General features: G+C 43.3%; 1 protein-coding gene across 1 annotated transcript in view; it reads right to left on the bottom strand.

Annotated features, from left to right (window-relative positions):
- The window catches only part of DHRS7B (dehydrogenase/reductase 7B), a 51,968-nt gene extending 39,992 nt beyond the window's left edge, over nucleotides 1-11,976 (bottom strand). The window contains 1 exon segment of the mRNA XM_049777022.1: nucleotides 11,910-11,976. Within this exon segment, the coding sequence (XP_049632979.1) occupies nucleotides 11,910-11,929 (20 nt within the window). The 5' untranslated portion in view covers nucleotides 11,930-11,976.
- Nucleotides 11,977-20,139: the final 8,163 nt, after the last annotated feature.

The following is a 20,139-nucleotide window of genomic DNA, read 5'->3' as shown; positions in this document are numbered from 1 at the left end:
CTTCTGAGCGCATAGCCAGGAGTAAACCCTGAGCGTCACCGGGTGTGGCCCAAAAACCAAAAAAAAAAAAAAAAGCATACACTCAATTCACTGAATCTCTCTCTTGAAAAAAAGGGAAAAATTTAAAACATGCCATTCACAGTGGTTTAAACATTAAACACAGTCAAATTTCAAGAGGGCTCCTGAGGTCAGAGTGATAACACAGCAGATAGGGGGTCTGCCTTGGGGTTTGATCCCCAGCATCCTCTGTGATTTCCTCTGAGCCTGCCAAGAATAATTTCTGAGTGCAGAGCCAGGAGTAATGCCCCCACCCCCAGTGCCACTGTGCGTGCCCACCACCCCTGAAAAAAAATAAATGAACTCATGATTGAAAGTCATCTTACTTGTTTACTTTTCTTGGGGGAGGGCATACCCCACTCCTTCAGGGAATCACTCCTAGTTATCATAGGATGAACCAGGTCAATCACACACAGGGAAATATCCCACTTGCTGTACAATATCTCTAGTCCCCGAAATACAGGTAATTTAAATCACAGCAAATTACTATCATGGTTTCCCCGTGGATTTGGGTAAATCATCTACCACTGTCCACTGTCCCTCTCTTAGTGGGTCTTTGTCTCTATGCTTTACTATAATTTATTTGACTGATGATCCATCCTGAATTCCAAGTTGTTTTTACAACTGAAATACATTAGTGTGATTTTTAACTAGAAAATACCCTTATTTTGAAGCAATTTTTATGATTCAACTTTAAACTTGTAGTGCAGACGTTACTGCTAGAAAATGTACAGGAAGGAATTTCACAAGTTAAGACTGAAGGAGAATGAAAGCATAATAACCTGAGAGCATTTTCCATTGCCAACTTCTAAGCTTTCATTTAAAAATAACCCAGCACACTGGAATATCATTTTATTTTCCAGTATCTTAGTAAATAGCTCCATGAGGACAGAGTTGTGTTTGTTCAGGACAGACTTACTGCACGTAGTCCATCAATCTATTTATTTCATCCATGATTAGCAGATTTCCCAATTGTCCCCACACATATAACTTCCTATTATTTCCTTTTCAGGCTTAAATTTTTTTTCTTGGTGAATCCCAGAGTATGTATTAAAGGAAAAAATACATTAAGCATTTAGTGAGTTTAGCCACAGAATAAGATGACAACAACCAAATTTGAAAAAAATCAAATATGAGTCAGCAAATGAAAGTTTATTTACTTTCAGTATTACTAAATGTTGATTTTTGTTGAAGTTGAGTAATGGTTTTATTACTGCACTTTATGCTGTACTATTCTATTCTTATATATTCTTAAGAATTTCTATCTTTTTTTCATGCTCAACTTCACTAAGATGAGGCTATAAAAGAGTAATTACCTACACTATAAGAACCAACCTTGTAAAATAAAGTTAGTTAATTAAATAGCAATCATTAGAATAATACAAGGAACAAACTGACCAATGTCAAGTGATGGAGGCACCTACATGGGCAGCATGATTATACCTTCTTTAGAGTGAGACTAGGTGAGTACAGAGTAAGTCATAAAACTTTACTAGAGCTCGTTTCCTGATATTTTATGTACGCTTTCTTGAAATCACATTATGATCCATTTTATACCTGCATTAGAAGCACTTATTAAAATGCAGATTTAGAGTTCCACACGTGAAAGACCTTTGAAATATATAATAATGGGCCCGGAAAGATAGCACAGCGGCGTTTGCCTTGCAAGCAGCCGATCCAGGACCAAAGGTGGTTGGTTCGAATCCCGGTGTCCCATCTGGTCCCCCGTGCCTGCCAGGAGCTATTTCTGAGCAGACAGCCAGGAGTAACCCCTGAGCACGGCTGGGTGTGGCACAAAAACCAAAAAAAAAAAAAAAAAAAAAAGAAATATATAATAACAAAAAGGGTGAGACCTGGAATTCTACACTCGTAATTCCCTCATCTGAAAATTTGTTGTCATTGTTTTAGGTCACATTCACTGTGTGCAGGGCTTCCTCCTGACTGCACTCAAGAATCACTCCTGCGGGCTGGAGAAATAGCATGGAGATAGGGCATTTGCCTTACATGCAGAAGGACGGTGATTCGAATCTCAGCATCCGATATGGTCCCCCAAGCCCACCAGGAGCAATTTCTGAGCATAGAGCCAGAAGTAACCCCTGAATGCTGCCGGGTATGACCCAAAAACCAAAAAAAAAAAAAATTTTTTTTTAAATCACTCCAGGCCACTAGTGTTCAGGGGACCCTATGGAGAGGTGCTGGGGCTCAAATCCTCCACTACCCACTGTACCCACTGTACTATTGCTTCAGCTCCTAGTTTTGTTTTGGTGGCTTGGGGAGCAAGTATTCCTCTAAGCAAAGCTCAGAGGGTCCTCTCAGGTATTTTCAGCCAGCAGCTAAAGATGCAATGTTGCTGGAGGCTTATTATGGTACCAGGATTTACCCTGCCACTTGGGTGCTCAAGGCCACTTCCAGTTGTACTCCAACCAATGTTGATCATAAGCACCTTAACCTTGGTATTATCTTTTCAGATGCTCACTGGTACTTCTAATCAGGACTAGTTTGAAGTCCAGGAGGTCATTTACCACGAACAATGAGCCTTTATGGTTAAGGGTGAAAAAATGATGTGCCAATCTCCAGCCACAAGATGTAGGTTTAACTGCCCACTAGCCTGCCAGCAAGAGCCAAGTAGTTCAAAGTTCTTGATTCTCACCCTTATTCCAATGTTTAATCTCACCACCCCCATCTGCCAGGAAACCACTGAACCAACCACATCATGCCTTGTATCCCTGTTTATATCATGGTAAGAAGTCCAGGTCTCCTGGGCTGTTTTCTGCCTCCCACCCAAATCCTAGTATAACCCTTGACAAAACCCTATTAGTGCTGCTGATTTTTCTCTCCTACACCCTCATAACTGCTCAAAGGCTTGAGGATCTCTGGTCTTCACAAATATGTCCCCTCCCTTCTCCCTAAAATAAGCCAACTGTGACTCTCCTCCTTCTGGTCAGACCATGTCATTCACTGTTCTTCCTTTTCCCAATCACTTTCCCCCTACCTATATACATCCATACCAATTACTTAAAGATGTCCAGCCACTGGTTCACAGACACTCTCTTCAGTTCATGTCCTGTCACCATAATTCTTGGCAACTTTATATTAGGGGTGTTCCTAGAAGCATGCCTCTAATTTATGTGATTTCTTGTTCTCCACTATTTTGTCTTCCATGCTACTTCAGACATTCACCACATGGAAATAGTCTTATTACCAATAACAGCCCTTTATAACCTTCATTTCAAACAAATACCCTGTTCTAGCCACCATCTCTCTCTGTTCTTTGTGAATATGTCATAATATCTAATCATGTATTCATTCAATAGTTTTAGTAGGTATCATATTTTTGTTATTGCTTTTGGGTCATGCCCAGTAATACTCAGGGGTTACTTCTAGCTCTGTACTTAGAAATTTACTCCTGGAAGTACTCAGGGGGCCATATGGGATGCTGGAGATCAAACCAGGGTCAGTTGCATGCAAAGCAAGTTCCATACCCACTATACTACTTCTCTGGCCCTTTAGTAGGTATTAATTTTTTTTTTGGTGTGGGCCACACCCAGTGACACTCAGGGGTTATTCCTAGCTATGTGCTCAGAAATCACTCCTGTGAGGCCAGCGAGGTGGCACTTGAGGTAAGGTGTCTGCCTTGCAAGCGCTAGCCAAGGAAGGACTGCAGTTCGATCCCCCAGTGTCCCATATGGTCCCCAAAGCCAGGGGCGATTTCTGAGCGCTTAGCCAGGAGTAACCCCTGAGCATCAAATGGGTGTGACCCCCCCAAAAAAAAGAAATCGCTTCTGGCTTGGGGGACCATATGGGACGCCGGGGAATTGAACCACAGTCTGTCCTAGGTTAGCATGTGCAAGGCAAATGCTCTACCGCTTGCTCTACCGCTTGCGCCACCGCTCTGCCCCCCCCAATTTCTTTTTTTGTAGTTGCTTTGTTTTGGGGGGCCACACTCAGAGGTACTCAGGTGTTACTTTTGGTTCTGCACTAAGGAATCATCCCTGGTACTCCTTGGGGACCACATAGGATACTGGGGATCAAATCTGGGGGCTGAGGGACGTCTACAAGGCAAGAGCACCACCCATAGAGCAATATTTGATCCAATTCCCCCATTTGTTTCTCTCCTTACATGGCATTTTTGTTTCTGTAATCTACAGCCCATTTTTATACCTTCAGTTCCCTAAACGTTATTTTATGTACTATAGATCAGTGAAAAATCCGGCATCGTCCTTGTCTGGATATCTGTCCTTGTCTTGTCTGACTTAACATGAGATCCTCAATTCTATACAAGTTGCTTGATGCTGTATATTCTTAGGGTTTTGAAAAATGTCTGATGGTATGTATCTGTCACTGTAAACTCATATAGAATACTTTCACTGCCCTGACTATTCTCTTTGCTCTATGCAATCATGCTTTCTTCCCCCTAACTTCTAAAAACCATTTATTTACCTTTCGATGTCTCCATAACTTTTCCTACATTAGAATGTTATTGTGCCTCACTTATCCATTCACTTACTGAATGTTATTTTGGTTGCTCAGAAGTTTTGGAAATTATAAATTTTCTAGTATGTTTCCAGGCTTTTGTGTTAACAAAAATTTCCTTTATTTAAGGGTAAATACCAAGAGAAGCAATTGCCAGATCATATGGTAAGCATTTGATGTTGTAAGAAAAAGACAAAAAAAATCCCAAAGTGGCTTTAACACTTTACATTTAGAGCATCAATGAACGACAATTCTTGTATTCCAAGTCTTCATGGACATTAGATGTCAGTGTTTTGGATTTTGGCAATGCTAATAAAAATGTATCTCACCATTGTTTTATCTTGCAACTATCTAGAGACATGATGTTGAACATATTAAGTGTTTAGCTGCTATCTATATATCTTCTTTGCTGAAATGTATATTCAGTTCTTTTGTCCACCTTTAAATCAAATTGTACAATTATATTGTTGTTTGAAGAGTTCTTTGTATATATTCTCCTAGAGTATTTTCTAAAGAATTTTAGTTTGGAGTTTTACATTTTGTTCTATAACACAGATTTGAGTTAATATTGTGAAGGGTGGGGCCGGAGAGATAGCATGGAGTTAAAGTGCTTGCCTTGCATGCAGAAGGACAGTGGTTCGAATACTGACATCCCATATGGTTCCCCAAGCCTGCCAGGAGTGATTTCTGAGCATAAAGCCAGAGTTAACCCCTGAGCACTGCTGGGTTAAAAAAAAAAAAAAAAAAAAAAAACAACAACAACAAAAAAAAAAGTGAAGGGTACATAAAATCTGTGTAGACTCTTTTACATGTGCATGTCTATGTTCAGCTGTACAAGGGCCATTTGTTAAAAATATTATCTTTACGAATCCCAGCATCCCATATGGTCCCCGAGCCTGCCAGGAGTGATTTCTGAGCATGGAGCCAGGAGTGACCCCTGAGTGCTGCCAGGTGTGATCCCAAAAACCAAAAAAAAAAAAAAAAAAGAATTATCTTTACTCCACTCTATTGCTTTTGTTCTATGTCAAAGTTCCTCCAAGTGTATGTATATAAATACATATATATTTATATATATAAATCATAAATGTGCAGAACTTGTCAATTACTTGTTTGGTGACCACTGATATTATCATATAGTTTTTATTCTTTAGCCTATTGATGTGATTAATTACATTATTTGATCTGTGAATGTTCAACCAGCCTTGCATGCCCAAGATAGTTCTGTTCGGTAATAATGTACCATTATGTATGATTCCTTTTATATTTTAACTTGATCTACAAGTATTATGCTGATGATCTATGCATTTATATTCATGAGACACCAACCAATAATTTTCTTGTAATGTCTTTGTTCGATTTTGTATCAGGGCAAGAGTGTCCTCATTCAGTGTTTGTAAGATAAGCATGGTCTTACTAATTAAAATAAAAGTAAGCTATAGCAAGCAAGATCAAACTTTTGGAAAGAAATATTCAGTTGGTTCAGCTATACCAGCACACCTTTCCCTCCTCTAAGTACCTTACCATGAACATAAAATGAGTTATATAAGAATGCAAAGTAATTTATTGAATTTCCTACCTTAGTGGGTGGCAAGAAGCTTCCACGCTAAATTTATGTGTGTTTCAATCTCAATTTTCATCTCCATGCTTATGGTCTTCCACGATAGATTAATGGAGAGTTCATTTCTGCATTAAAATCATAACATTAACTACCAAAGGTCTCATATGTGTATAACTGGTTAGGATTCAGAAATGGCATTACTAACAATAGGTGAAAAAATAAGTTCTGAAAGAGTTAACAGAGTCAAGAGTTTTGCCTAAGACTAGGTGATGCTTTATAGAAAAGCTTTCCATTTGCTTTCCATGAGGCTGCAAGTTTAATCCATGTGTCTTAATTGACAAGGATGCCCTCTCCACTCTCCATGCCTTGTAGGCAGCCAACGCAGGTTCTATCTCCAGCATCCCATAGAGTCCCCTGAGTTTGCCAGGAGTGATTCCTGAGTACAGAGCCAAAAGTAACCCCTGAGCACTGCCGGGTGTGGCCCCAAAACCAAAAATAAAAAAATAAGTCAATAAAAAAAGAGGGGACTGTAGCAATAGTACAGTGGGTAAGGTGTTTGCCTTGCACAATGATAACCTGAGTTTAATCCTCAGCATTCTATATGAACCCAGGGCCTACCAGGAGTGATTCCTGAATGCAAAGCCATCCTTGGAATAAGTCACAAATCCCTGGTATGAGCATACTTCTCCAACTTTATTCCTTGACACTATTCTCTCCTGAAGCATGGAGTATGAATTGTAGTTTCTACTCTATGAGGACAGAAACAGTGCCTATTTGGACCATACTAAATTCCAACAGAGTCTAGAACATAATAGATATAAAAAAAAAAATTAACACAGAATACTGTCAATAAAACAGTACAAAACCTTAAGTGCAAAACAGGTAAAACATTAAATTATACATGGTGGAGGGAAAAAACACTTTAATATATGTTTGTCCTAATTGACTAATACAGGATTTCAAGTGCAGTGCAGCTCAAAAATGTCTTTTAAAACATTTTGCAAATCAGAGACAAATATGATGATAAAGTTGAAAAATAGATATGGCTTCATATGGGCTCTATGAAGCAAATAAATAAGACTGGGGAATGATTATTCTCAGTACAAGACCTCTATCTATACTTGGCATCAGATTTCACAGCATTCTCCAACCTTTGGTCACACAGAACTTTCAGTAACTTCAGCACACAAGTCCCTTCTATTCTCAAGGATTTTTCATGTGTCCTCCTTCTTTTCCTGGAGATTCTTCACCTTTCTCTTTGCTCAATTTAACTCGAACTCAGTCCTTAAGATTTCAGCTAGGGGCCGGCAAGGTGGCGCTAGAGGTAAGGTGTCTGCCTTGCAAGCGCTAGCCAAGGAAAGGACCACGGTTCGATCCCCCGGCGTCCCATATGGTCCCCCCAAGCCAGGGGCAATTTCTGAGCGCATAGCCAGGAGTAACCCCTGAGCATCACCGGGTGTGGCCCAAAAACCAAAAAAAAAACAAAAAAAAAAAAAAAAAAAAAAAAAAAAGCTTCACTGGGGCCGGGTGGTGGCGCTGGAGGTAAGGTTCCTGCCTTGCCTGCGCTAGCCTAGGACGGACCGCGGTTCGATCCCCCGGCGTCCCATATGGTCCCCCAAGAAGCCAGGAGCAACTTCTGAGCGCATAGCCAGGAGTAACCCCTGAGCGTCACAGGGTGTGGCCCAAAAACCCAAAAAAAAAAAAAAAAAAAAAAAAAAAAAAAAGATTTCAGCTAAAGTTTATTTCTCAGGAAAATATTCCATGTCTTGCCCCACTCCCACCCCAACAAATGAAGCCAATGCATATTCTCATAGCACCCTCTATCGTCCTCCACTGTGATGTGTCATGAGTGCAATTAATATTTAATTTGCAATTATTTATTGTCTGTCTCTTTTGACAGACTTATAAGGACCCTTGAGCACTCCCAGGAGTGGTCTGGAGAACATCTAAGTGTGTCCCCTCCCTAAAAAAACCCAAAAAAAACAAAAAACAAAGTAAAGAGGTTAGTCTGTTTTGGCCCCAATGCATCCGAGTATCTAGTGTATTTCTGATAGAATAGGTTTTAATAGATAGCTCTTAAAGGGAAAAATGAAATATACAGATAGGCAGCACTAGTTTTTGGAGTGACAGGAAACTGGTCTGCCCTTAAGCTCTGTGTCTTTGAATAAATTTCTGGCTATCTCTGAATCCATTTCCTCTTCTATAAATGAAAGTAATTATTTCTACTTATTAGGATAATTGGGGGGTTATTTTATCCAATAAAGTGTTTAGCACAGTGTCTGGTACATAACGATTCATGTTTAAACATTGTTATTGGGGCCAGAGTGATAGTACAGTGGGTTCAATCCCCAGAAGCCCATATAATCCCCCAAGACAGATGTAATTCCTGAGTTCAGAGCCAGGAGTAACCCCTGAGCATGACCAGGTATAGCCCCAAAACAAAACAAAATATTGGCTAGGAAGGCAAAACGGGTTAAGGTGCGTAGCTTACGTGTGCCTTTCCCAGGTATGATCCTATGAATTGAACATAGCTCCCTGAGTATGGCCGAGTGGAGCTCTAGAGGCCCCAGCACTGATGTTTCCTGCACTGAAGGGCCTAAATAGCACTGTATTCTCAGGTCCTACCATTCAACCATTCTTGGTAAAGAATCACTGGAAGTGACCCCCTGAGCACTGATTAGGAGATCCCAAAAATAACAGCAATAGGGCTGGAGTGGTGGTGCAGCGGTAGGGTGTTTGCCTTGCATGCGACTGACCCAGGACGGACCACAGTTCAAACCCCAGCATCCCATATGGTCCCCCAAGCCAGGAGCAATTTCTGAGTACAGTGCCAGGAGTAACACCTGAGCGCCACCAGGTGTGGCCCAAACAAACAAACAAAAAAGTAATAATAATAATAATACCAACAAAATTTATTATTAAGAAATGAAGAGCAATATATGTATGTGTGAGGGCAGGGATGACATATCTCATGCTTTGACACAAAGAGCTCCCTTTATGCAAACATATTGTAAATATGAGTAGGACATGTTTAAGTATACAGGAATGTATTAACTAAAGGGACACTGAAAAAAAATCTATTTATAAAGCAAACAACCTTTTTTGGCTATGAAGTGATCATGCATTTATATTGCTTGCACATGCTTGTACACAACAGCAGGTTCAAAGCAAAGCACATCAGCAATCCATTACTTCAGGGCAGCAAGATTTCAATCATGGCTCCAAAACCTACAGAACCTCATTCTAGCTGTGTCAAACTTGTTCCAAAACATCTGGACAAAGCAACAGACTTCTGCTTTTAAAAATAAAAACAACTCCCCTTCCTTCCCAGCAGGAAATTGCATGCCTCTATGAGAAACCCTCTTCAATCTGCTATTCTTTTTTTTTTTTTTTTGTTTTTTTGTTTTTTTCGGGTCACACCCATTTGATGCTCAGGGGTTACTCCTGGCTAAGCGCTCAGAAATTGCCCCTGGCTTGGGGGGACCATATGAGACTCTGGGGGATCGAACCGCAGTTGCGATCTTTCCTTGGCTAGCGCTTGCAAGGCAGACACCTTACCTCTAGCGCCACCTTGCCAGCCCCCAATCTGCTATTCTTTAGCATCTTGGTTACCTTCTTTCAGCTCATTCTGTTTTCTCCTCTACATGTCCTACTCAACTCTGTTTTAGTCCTCTCTCAAGATTTCCCAATTTTAGGGCCCGGAGACATAGCACAGCGGTGTTTGCCTTGCAAGCAGCCGATCCAGGACCAAAGGTGGTTGGTTCGAATCCCGGTGTCCCATATGGTCCCCCGTGCCTGCCAGGAGTTATTTCTGAGCAGACAGCCAGAAGTAAACCCTGAGCAACGCCAGGTGTGGCCCAAAAAAAAAAAATATATATATATATATATATATTTCCCAATTTTGGACATGTCTTTTTACTTCTCCAAGTCTCAATTTCTCCATCTATAAAGCTGGAACTGGAAAAATCATCTTGGCTAAACAACACTATAGGTACTATGTAGTAATATGAACTAACTTTTCTCAGTGTTTTAACCAAATCCCCAATTAATTTACAACCCAGAAACAAAATTACATCAAATATTTGTTTCTGATAGAAAAAAAATTTCTAACAAAAGAACTCACCACTCATTCCACTAGTCTGTGTACTGGAATAAAGCTGAGCATCTCAAAGATGCTTAAAATGTTGTAAAGGGGAAACATTTTTGAACAAATTAAGTGGCCCTCTCTGTAAAGATTAACTCAGAAAAACCCAACTTATACCTACCCATTTCGTAATGGTTTTCTTAATAGGAACTCCACGTCAGACAACTCCTAATCTGAAAGTATACTAAAAGCTTTTTGAGAAAGAATGTTGAAGAACATCAGCTTGAGTGTTCCAGCAGAAACCCCACTTGGTCTTACTGATCACCCCTGACTTAGTGCAAGCCTGGCCCTTTCTTCCATATCCATTCCCTCTCGCAGGAAAAATTAAAATGATCAAGAACTCAGGGCGGGGTGGGAGGGTGGTGGTAGTAATGGTGAAGGGATGTGGTTGAGTGGTGCAGCATATGTCTCATCCCTTAGGCCACAGGGTTGAGTACCAGAACTACAAAATAAAGTGATTAAATAGAATGTTGTTAGTAAGGTCTACTTCAATGCCAACTCCTGTTTTAGAAAGAGCACAGATGGATCCAGAGCGATAGCACAGCGGTAGGGTGTTTTCCTTGCATGCTGCCAACCCCAACAGACTCCAGTTCGATTCCCAGGATCCTATATGATCCCCTGAGCATGCCAGGGGACTACTGAGTGCAGAGCCAGGAGTAAACCCTGAGCGCCGCTGGTTGTGACCCAATAACAAAACCAAACCAATCAAACAACAACAAAAAAAGACACAGATACGAGAGGCCTAGCTTAGTACTAAAAGTTTGTTTCTTCTGCTGACTGTGATTAAATTTACTTTCTGTAACTGCTGAAAACACTTGGTCATACCACTCACTTTATTCTGCTACTTAAAAAGAGAAAAGGGTTACCTTACCATCACCAATCCAATGGATGCCGCCCCCCTAAAGTTACGCCACCCTTCCCTTTCTGAACTATTAGTCTATGCTTACTAATTCTTACTCCAGGCTGTATTATATCAGCAAGCACGGGATCCATCTGTCTGCCCCTTTTCTAGAAATGCATACCCCTTCTCATCCTGAACCCTCCTCTCATAAGAGCCTGCAGACATGAAGGAGCACTTCCATTAAGAGCAGCCAAAGATAATGCTCACTACACAGGAGGGCATGAAGCGCTGAAGTCATTCCAACAGTCCCTGCTGGATTCATCCATCTATGGATGCTGCTTACTGAGCACCTACTACCACTGTGTGCCGGTCGCTGAGTCCTGAACACACCTCGGTTACACTTCCCAAAACCTGGTGATTTGGCAGGTCAGTCCTGGGGCTGACAGTTGAAGACTCTGGGCCAAAGTCCCACTGCTAGGAAAGTGGCAGGGCGTGAGCTGGAGACCAGAGAGCAATTGCACGGGCACCCCACCAGCACCCTCAGCTCCGCCTCTGGCAAAGGCTCTCTGCCGCTTGCACCCCGATTTTCTCTGCTCTTCGGGGTCTGAACCTGTGGCTCAATGCACCCGCTCACTCTCGCTCGGGTCCAGGGAAACCCCGCGGGCACGCCTGTTAACTGAGCCGGAAGTGGTGTCGAGAGTCCCCAGTCTCCGCTAAGCCGCTGTTTTCTCCTTTATTAGGACCAGAAATACGCTCCAGTTTACACCGACGGTGTCAGCCCCGTGAGCCCCACAAATCCGCCACCGAAAGCCCGCCCTGTCTCCCCTGGCACCTACCTGGTGGCTGCAGAGATCATAATCCACCACCTGCATTCTCACCCTCCACATGCGGAAGTGACGTGACACACCTCCACGGGACGCCGGCCAATCGCGGCTTTCCAGATGCACATGCGCATGTGGCGAGTGTACCGCGACGAATCCATCATCTGCATCCGCCACACACGGAAGTGACGTAACACACATCCCTCGGGGCGCCGGCCAATAGTGGCTTTCGGGATGCGCATGCGCATAGGCTAGTATCCGCCACACACGGAAGTGACTTAAACACACAGCGTAGCGCCGGCCAATCGCGACTTTCAGGATGCGCATGCGCATAGGGCGAGTGGTCCTGGAAGGATTCTCGGGTGGGCTGTCAGTTCGGAGCATTGTTTTTCCGCCTGTTGGATGCCTACCTGGACAGCCACTGAAAGAGGAATCTCTTTTTTTTCCCCTAGCCCCATATACATTTTTGTTGTTTTGTTTTGTTTTGGGGTCACACCCGACGGTGCTCAGGGGTTACTTCTGGCTCTGCGCTCAGAAATCGCTCCGGGCTGGCTCGGGATGCCGGGATTCGAACCACCGTCCGTCCTGGATCAGCTGCGTGTAAGGCAAACGCCCTGCCGCTGTGCTATATCTCCGGCCCCAGTACACGTTTTTTGTTTTTATTTGATTTTTTGGGCTCACACCTGGCAGTGTTCAGGAGTTACTTCTAATTCTGCATTCAGGAATCACTCCTGGCAGGCTCAGGACCATATAGGATGCCCAAGATTGAATCTGAGTCAGTTATGTGCCTTAAGGCATACTCGCTGTGCCCCTCTAATTTACTTTTCCCAACTAGTTCTGTTTAAGCCCAATCTTAGGTTATGATCGGTTTGGGACAAATTCACTGTCTTCTTAGGATACTAGCAACTGAATAAATCTTTTCTTACACAAACTTTTGTTTCTACAAATGTTTTTTTCGGGCAAGCCCCCAAACCTTAAGAATGAGGTAAGTATAAGGCAGGAAATTATATTTTCGCAAGATTCAAAACTAACCTTAAAGGAAAAACTAATCTAAAAAAGGGGGAGGGGGGACATTAAAAGAAAAACTAACCTTAAAAGAACAGAGAGGGGGCCCGGGCGGTGGCGCTAGAGGTAAGGTGCCTGCCTTGCCTGCGCTAGCCTTGGACGGACCGCGGTTCGATCCCCTGGCGTCCCATATGGTCCCCCAAGCCAGGAGTAACCCCTGAACGTCACTGGGTGTGGCCCAAAAACCAAAAAAAAAAAAAAAAAAAAAAAGAACAGAGAGATAATATAGGGGTTTAGATACCTACCTTGCATGCAACCAACTCCAGTTCAGTCACTGTCAGCATATGGTCCCCTGAGAAGTTCCAGGAATGATCCCTAAGCACAGAGCCAGGAGAAAGCCCTGGACACAGCCAGCAAGTAAGACACATCGACAGTAGTACCAAGAGCAACATGGGAAGTGGGAGTGGGTGGGAATAATAATTAAACTAAATTTTTACACATTCAAAAGATGACAGAAAAGTAAACATTTGATAAATTACCCAGTTTTTCAGGTACCCAGTTCTCTAAGTTGTAATGCTATTGGCTATGTATTTCCTTCTAGAATAATTTTATATAACTTAACAAGTATGTGTATATTTAGCATTTTCACCAGCCTCCTTTGTTATACAAACAATATGTTATCTCACTTCTCTATACATTGTTTTCATTCAGCTTATTCAGTTAATATATTATGAAAATAATCACATATCAGCAAAATTTAGAAGTGGGAAATTTTATATTTGACTACAATTTTCTTTGTTTTTGGGCCACACCGGCTTTTGGGTTACTTTGTGTTCTGCACTCAAAAATCGCTCCTGGGAGGCTCAGGGGACCATATGGGATGCCAGGGTTTGAATCTAGATCCATCCCAGGTCGGCCACGTGCAAGGCAATCTACTGTTGTGCTATCACTCGTCCCCACAAGACAAAAAAAAAAATTTTTTTTTTTTTTTTGTTTTTGGACACACCCAGCAGCGCTCAGGGGTTACTCCTGGCTCCATGCTCAGAAATTGCGCCTGGCAGGCTCAGGGGACCATATGGGATGCCGGGATTCGAACCAATGACCTTCTGCATGAAAGGCAACCGCCTTACCTCCATGCTATCTCCGGCCTTACGAGATAAAATTTTTTTTTTTTTTTTGGTTTTTGGGCCACACCCGGTGACGCTCAGGGGTTACTCCTGGCTATGCGCTCAGAAGTCGCTCCTGGCTTGGGGGACCATATGGGACGCCGGGGGATCGAACCGCGGTCCGTCTCCTAGGCTAGCGCAGGTAAGGCTTACCTTACCTCCAGCGCCACCGCCCGGCCCACGAGATAAAATTTTAATGTTTTTGTAACCACTTTAAATTGGGCCTTATGTCAAATAAAAGTGCAAGAATTTTAACTTTCCGGGGCTGGAGAGATAGCATGGAGGTAAGGCGTTTGCCTTTCATGCAGGAGGTCATCAGTTCGAATCCCAGCGTCCCATATGGTCCCCCGTGCCTGCCAGGAGCAATTTCTGAGCATGGAGCCAGGAGTAACCCCTGAGCACTGCCGGGTATGACCCAAAAACCACAAAAAAAAAAAAAAAAAAAGAATTTTAACTTTCCAATACAAATAGACTCTAGTAATCAGGGTGGAACCATGACTTTGATATAAAAACTGGGGGAAAAGAATAGATATGGTATTACTTAGTTATTATGTTGAAGACAACTAAAAATCCTAAGTATTACATATAAAACAAGCATAAGAAGACTGAAAAGTGGAGAGGTAGGGGTCTTGTTACCAAAAGAACATCCAGTGCTAAATTCCCTAGGTTTTCTTTTTTTGCTCCATTATTAGAGAGCAAGCTTTGGAAACTAGATTGCCAAAGCAACCTGGAAATGCCAACAGGCATGTACAAAGCCCCCAAGAAAATCCTGCTCTATCCAGCAAACAGATCAGGAAAGGGCAGCCTAATAAGACAATTTTTAGATAATAATTTTATTCCAGCCAAAGCCAGAGTAAAAAATTTATCCCCACAATTATCCTTACAAAGGCGAAGTCAGACGTAAGGAATCAAGTTGCTAGTACCTGTTTCCTACTCTATGCTCAGAGGATGCCAGAAGAAAAAACGGGAATATTCATTGCCATCAGGCATTAAGGAAACTGCATTTCCCAGCATGCCATTATTGGGAACATCAGGTATCAGTAGCAAGACTTGATAGTAAGAGGGAACTCTCTTCTCTTTGGGGTGTTGTATGAGAAAGGCAAAGTGAGAGTCAGAACCTTCCCCTATCTTCAGCGCCAACAAGGCTTCCTCTTACACCATATGTTAATGGAAAATGGAAGCACTTGTTTAGCACTTGTTTGTCCCTTCTTACCCAGAATGAAATCAGTGAAGACCTCCTACTGAGTCCCACTTGCACCTAACAATAATGAGTGCCTACAATTCTAGCAATTTTTTCTAAAGGAGATAGTTTAAAAATGCAATAAAAATGGGGCTGGCAGGGGGTGCAGGGAAAAAATGGGGCTGGGAGGCCCAGAGAGATAGCATGGAGGAAGGTCATTTACCTTGCATGCAGAAGTACGATGGTTCAAATTCCGGCATTCCATATAGTCCCCAGACTGCCAGAAGCGATGTCTGAGCATAGAGCCAGGAGTAACCCCTGAGCACTACCGAGTGTGACCCAAAAACCAAAAGAAAAGGGGGGAGGGAGCTGGAGAGATAGCGCAATGGTAGGGCGTTTGCCTTGTAAGAAGCTGACCCAGTACTGACGTTGGTTTAAATCCCAGCATCTCATATGGTCTCCTGATCCTGCCAGGAGCGACTTCTGAGATCAGAGTCAGAAATAACCCCTCAGCGCTGCCAGGTGTGACCCTAAACCAATAAACAAACAAACAAATAAATAAATAATACAGTAAATTAAACAGACCAATATTTGTTTTTATTATTTGGGTCACACTCACCATGCTCAAGGCTAACTACTGGCTCTGTGCTCAGGGATCTCTCCTCACATGACTGAAAGTATCATATGAGATGTTAACCATAGTTGGCCATGTACAAGACAAATCTACTATCTGGACCCCAAATGAACAAATGTCCTAACTGAACAAAGAGGAAAGAGGACAGAAACAGCTTGAGGATACAAAAGTTATTAAGCAACTTGAACCACAGAGATAAAAATGATTAAGTAGGGAACCAGATAGATAGATAGTAGATATGGTGTCAGGGTGAGGGAGTGATATTCTATGAATAAAATGGACTGCATGTGAGCTCCCTCGTGGCTGCTCAGGTGACTCTAAAGCTTGGGTAACCTGTATATTTGTCTCCTTTTATGTCTGTTTGTCTCATTTTATGAGACTGACCCCCACTGGACAGTGGTCATAGGGGCCAAGTTGATAGGGTTTAAATACTCTCTAGCCCTGGCATTAGATCTTGTGTTTTAGTTCCATAAGTCTGTGAGGGTCTGCTCATTTTATTCAGTCACTTTGTCTGTTTTAGACCACACCCCGTTGTGTAGGCTTTCTCCTTGCTCTGCATTCAGGGATCATTCCTGGTGGGCCCAGGAAACCAGATGGGAACTTTTGGAGATGTTTGAAAGCAGAATACACTTTTAAATGATCCATGGAGAGCTGGAGACAGTGTACAGTGAGTAAAGCATTCACCTTGCTAGTGCCCTGGTTTGATTCCCAGCACCACATATATTTTCCCACATCCTGCCATAAGTGATCCCTGCAGACAGAGCCAGAAAAAAGTCCTGAGTACAGCCAGGTGTGGCCTAAAACTATCCAATTTCCTAAATAAAGGAATGAATAAACTAATTCATGGATGCTGGGAATGGGATGCATTGGGTTTAGACCCCCCCATCATTACAACAAATATGACAATGAGTAACTAAATGATATATAAGTAGTTCATAAGCAAAAAAATTATTTAAGGGAAGTTATTTTAAAATACACTCATCTCGGGACTGGAGAGAGAGCACAGCGACAGGGCGTTTGCCTTGCACATCGCCAATCCAGGACGGTTGGTGATTCAAATCCCGGCATCCCATATGGTCCCCCATATCTGCCAGGAGCCATCTTCTTCTCCTCCTCCTCCTCCTCCTCCTCCCCCCTTCCTCCTCCTCCCTCCTTCTTCCTCCTCCCCCCTTCCTCCTCCTCCCCTTCCTCCTCCTCCTCCCCTTCCTCCTCCTCCTCCCCTTCCTCCTCCCCCTCCTCCTCCCCTTCCTCCTCCTCCCCTTCCTCTTCCTCCTCCTCCCCTTCCTCCTCCCCTTCCTCCCCCTCCTCCTCCCCTTCCCCTTCCTCCTCCTCCCCTTCCCCTTCTTCCTCCTCCCCTTCCTCTTCCTCCTCCTCCCCTCCCTCCTCCTCCTCCCCTGCCTTCCCCTCCTCCTCCCCTTCCTCTTCCTCCTCCTCCCTTTCATCCTCCTCCTCCCCTTCATCCTCCTCCTCCCCCTCCTCCTCCTCCTCCTCCCCCTCCTCCTCCCCTTCCTCCTCCTCCTCCTCCCCTTCCTCCTCCTCCTCTCCTTCCTCCTCCTCCTCCTCCCCTTCCTCCTCCTCCTCCCCTTCCTCCTCCTCCTCCTCCCCTTCCTCCTCCTCCTCCCCTTCCTCCTCCTCCTCCTCCCCTTCCTCCTCCACTTCCTCCTCCTCCCCTTCCTCCTCCTCCTCCCCTTCTTCCTCCTCCTCCCCTTTCTCCTCCTCCTCCTCTTCCTCCTCCCCTTCCTCCTCCTCCTCCTCCTCACCTTCCTCCTCCTCCCCTTCCTCCTCCTCCCCTTCCTCCCCCTCTCCTTCCTCCCCCTCCTCCTCCACCTCCTCCTTCTTCTCGCTCAGAGGTTACTCCTGGCTCTACACTCAGAAATCACTCCTGGGGCCCGGAGAGATAGCACAGTGGCGTTTGCCTTGCAAGCAGCCGATCTAGGATCAAAGATGGTTGGTTCGAATCCCGGTGTCCCATATGGTCCCCTGTGCCTGCCAGGAGCTATTTCTGAGCTGACAGCCAGGAGTAACCACTGAGCACTGCCGGGTGTGGCCCAAAAACCAAAAAAAGAAAAAAAGAAGAAATCGCTCCTGGCAGGGTTGGGGGACCATATGGGATGCCAGGATTCGAACCATCATCCTTCTGCATGCAAGGCAAATGCCCTACCTATATGCTATCTCTCCAGCCCCGAGGAGTGATTTCTGAGTGCAAAGCTAGGAGTAACCCCTGTGCATGGCCAGGTGTAACTCCACCCCCTCCCCAAATACATTGATCCAAGTAAAATAAAAAATATGATAAATCAAAACTTGTATACATGCCATTTTTGCGCTCAAACAAGATGTAAACCAAGCTGTAAAAAATTATGGGCAAGGGGCCGGAGAGATAGCATGGAGGTAAGGCGTTTGCCTTTCATGCAGGAGGTCATCGGTTCGAATCCCGGCGTCCCATATGGTCCCCTGTTCCTGCCAGGAGCGATTTCTGAGCCTGGAGCCAGGAGTAACCCCTGAGCACTGCTGGGTGTGACCCAAAAAAACCACAAAAAAAAAAAAAAAAAAAAAAAAAAATTATGGGCACAACAGCAATGCAGCAGAAAGCTGGCCATCTCAGGAGATAAGGTGGGCCAAGCCCTACCACCCTGCAAAGCTATACCTGCTGCATCCATCACCCAGAATCATCATTTTGCCTATGACCCTGCCACAGCTCCCCTCAACAATTTTCTTTGGAGACACCAATCTGTCAAAACTTTAGGTATGTCACTATTGGAATGATATCACCAGAGCTTTTTAGAGCAAGTGCTGGCACCTTCCCCCCAATATCTTCCTCCTTGTAGGAGGCTTGGCAGCTAAGTACACACCCCTAAAAGTCACAGTATCAGTACTCGTGCTTTGAATTTCTGGACAACTTCATTTGTTTGATGTTGTCATTTTTACAGGAGCACACCAATTTAACAGAATGGAAAGCTAATGAGCTTACTAAGAGCTTGCTACTATACTTTTGTTTTCTTTCTTTTTCAAATTTTCTTATTTTTTCTTTCTATTCTTTTTAAATAATAATTTTGCTCTCATTTTTCTGGAAACAAATGTATTATATTCAAATATATCAACTATATGATGCATTTTCTTTAAATAAAGTAAAAACCTTGTGTACAACTAAGGGAGTGAAAACAGAAAAATGAATAGCTAGCACTATGCAAAGACTAGAAAACAGCATACCCTCAAGTCAATAAAATATATTAAAAGGGACATAAGAGGGCCTGGAGAGATAGCACAGCGGCATTTGTCTTGCAAGCAGCTGATCCAGGACCAAAGGTGGTTGGTTCGAATCCCGGTGTCCCATATGGTCCCCCGTGCCTGCCAAGAGCTATTTCTGAGCAGACAGCCAGGAGTAACCCCTGAGCACTGCCAGGTGTGACCCAAAAAACAAACAAACAAAAAAAGGGACATAAGAATGAGGCTCAGTGATAGAGTGAAACCTTACAAGCTTGAAGAAGCATGTTCCACTTAGACATTGCCCACATGCAGAAAGCCATACCAACTGCAATGCCACTGTGATCCTTGGCATCGAAGTGAAGCAGATGATTTCCAGCACTTTGCAACAAAGTATATGTGAGCACACCTGGTGAGCCCTGAAATAAATATGTGATAACCATAACCAAGAGTGTGTAATTATTCACCATTGCAACAATAGCAAAGGAAAAATGAGTTTAATGAAAGAGCAAACACACCCCCAAAGCAAGTAAAAGGAAAGAAAAATAACAACAGACTACAGTAAAATTAAAAAGCAAAAAGGCAAAAACACACCCAAAGCAAGTAGAAAGAAGAAAAATAAAACCAACAGAAGGGGGCCGGAGAGATAGCACAGTGGTGTCTGCCTTGCAAGCAGCCGATCCAGGACCAAAGGTGGCTGGTTTGAATCCCGGTGTCCCATATGGTCCCCCACGCCTGCCAGGAGCTATTTCTGAGCAGATAGCCAGAGGTAACCCCTGAGCATGCTGGGTGTGGCCCAAAAATCAGGAAAAAAAAAAACAACAACAAAAAAACAGAAGACTAATTTTTTTTAATGGAAAAAACTAAACCAAAAGCTGGCTATTTCAATAAATACATTGATAAACCTCTAGCAAGACAGATAAAAAATTAAAAAAAAACACATAAGGTCATTATCAGTAATGAAAGATGTCATTATGGCAGATCATAGGAAATCAGATAATAAAGGAATACTGTTCGGGTTTGAGTTGACACCCAGCACTGAGAGTCAAAGAACCACCC

Source organism: Suncus etruscus, chromosome 7 (assembly GCF_024139225.1).
Source record: "Suncus etruscus isolate mSunEtr1 chromosome 7, mSunEtr1.pri.cur, whole genome shotgun sequence".
NCBI classification, from domain to species: Eukaryota; Metazoa; Chordata; class Mammalia; order Eulipotyphla; family Soricidae; genus Suncus; species Suncus etruscus.
Note: the sequence above shows the minus strand (reverse complement) of the source record. Positions and strands in the feature narration are given on the sequence as shown.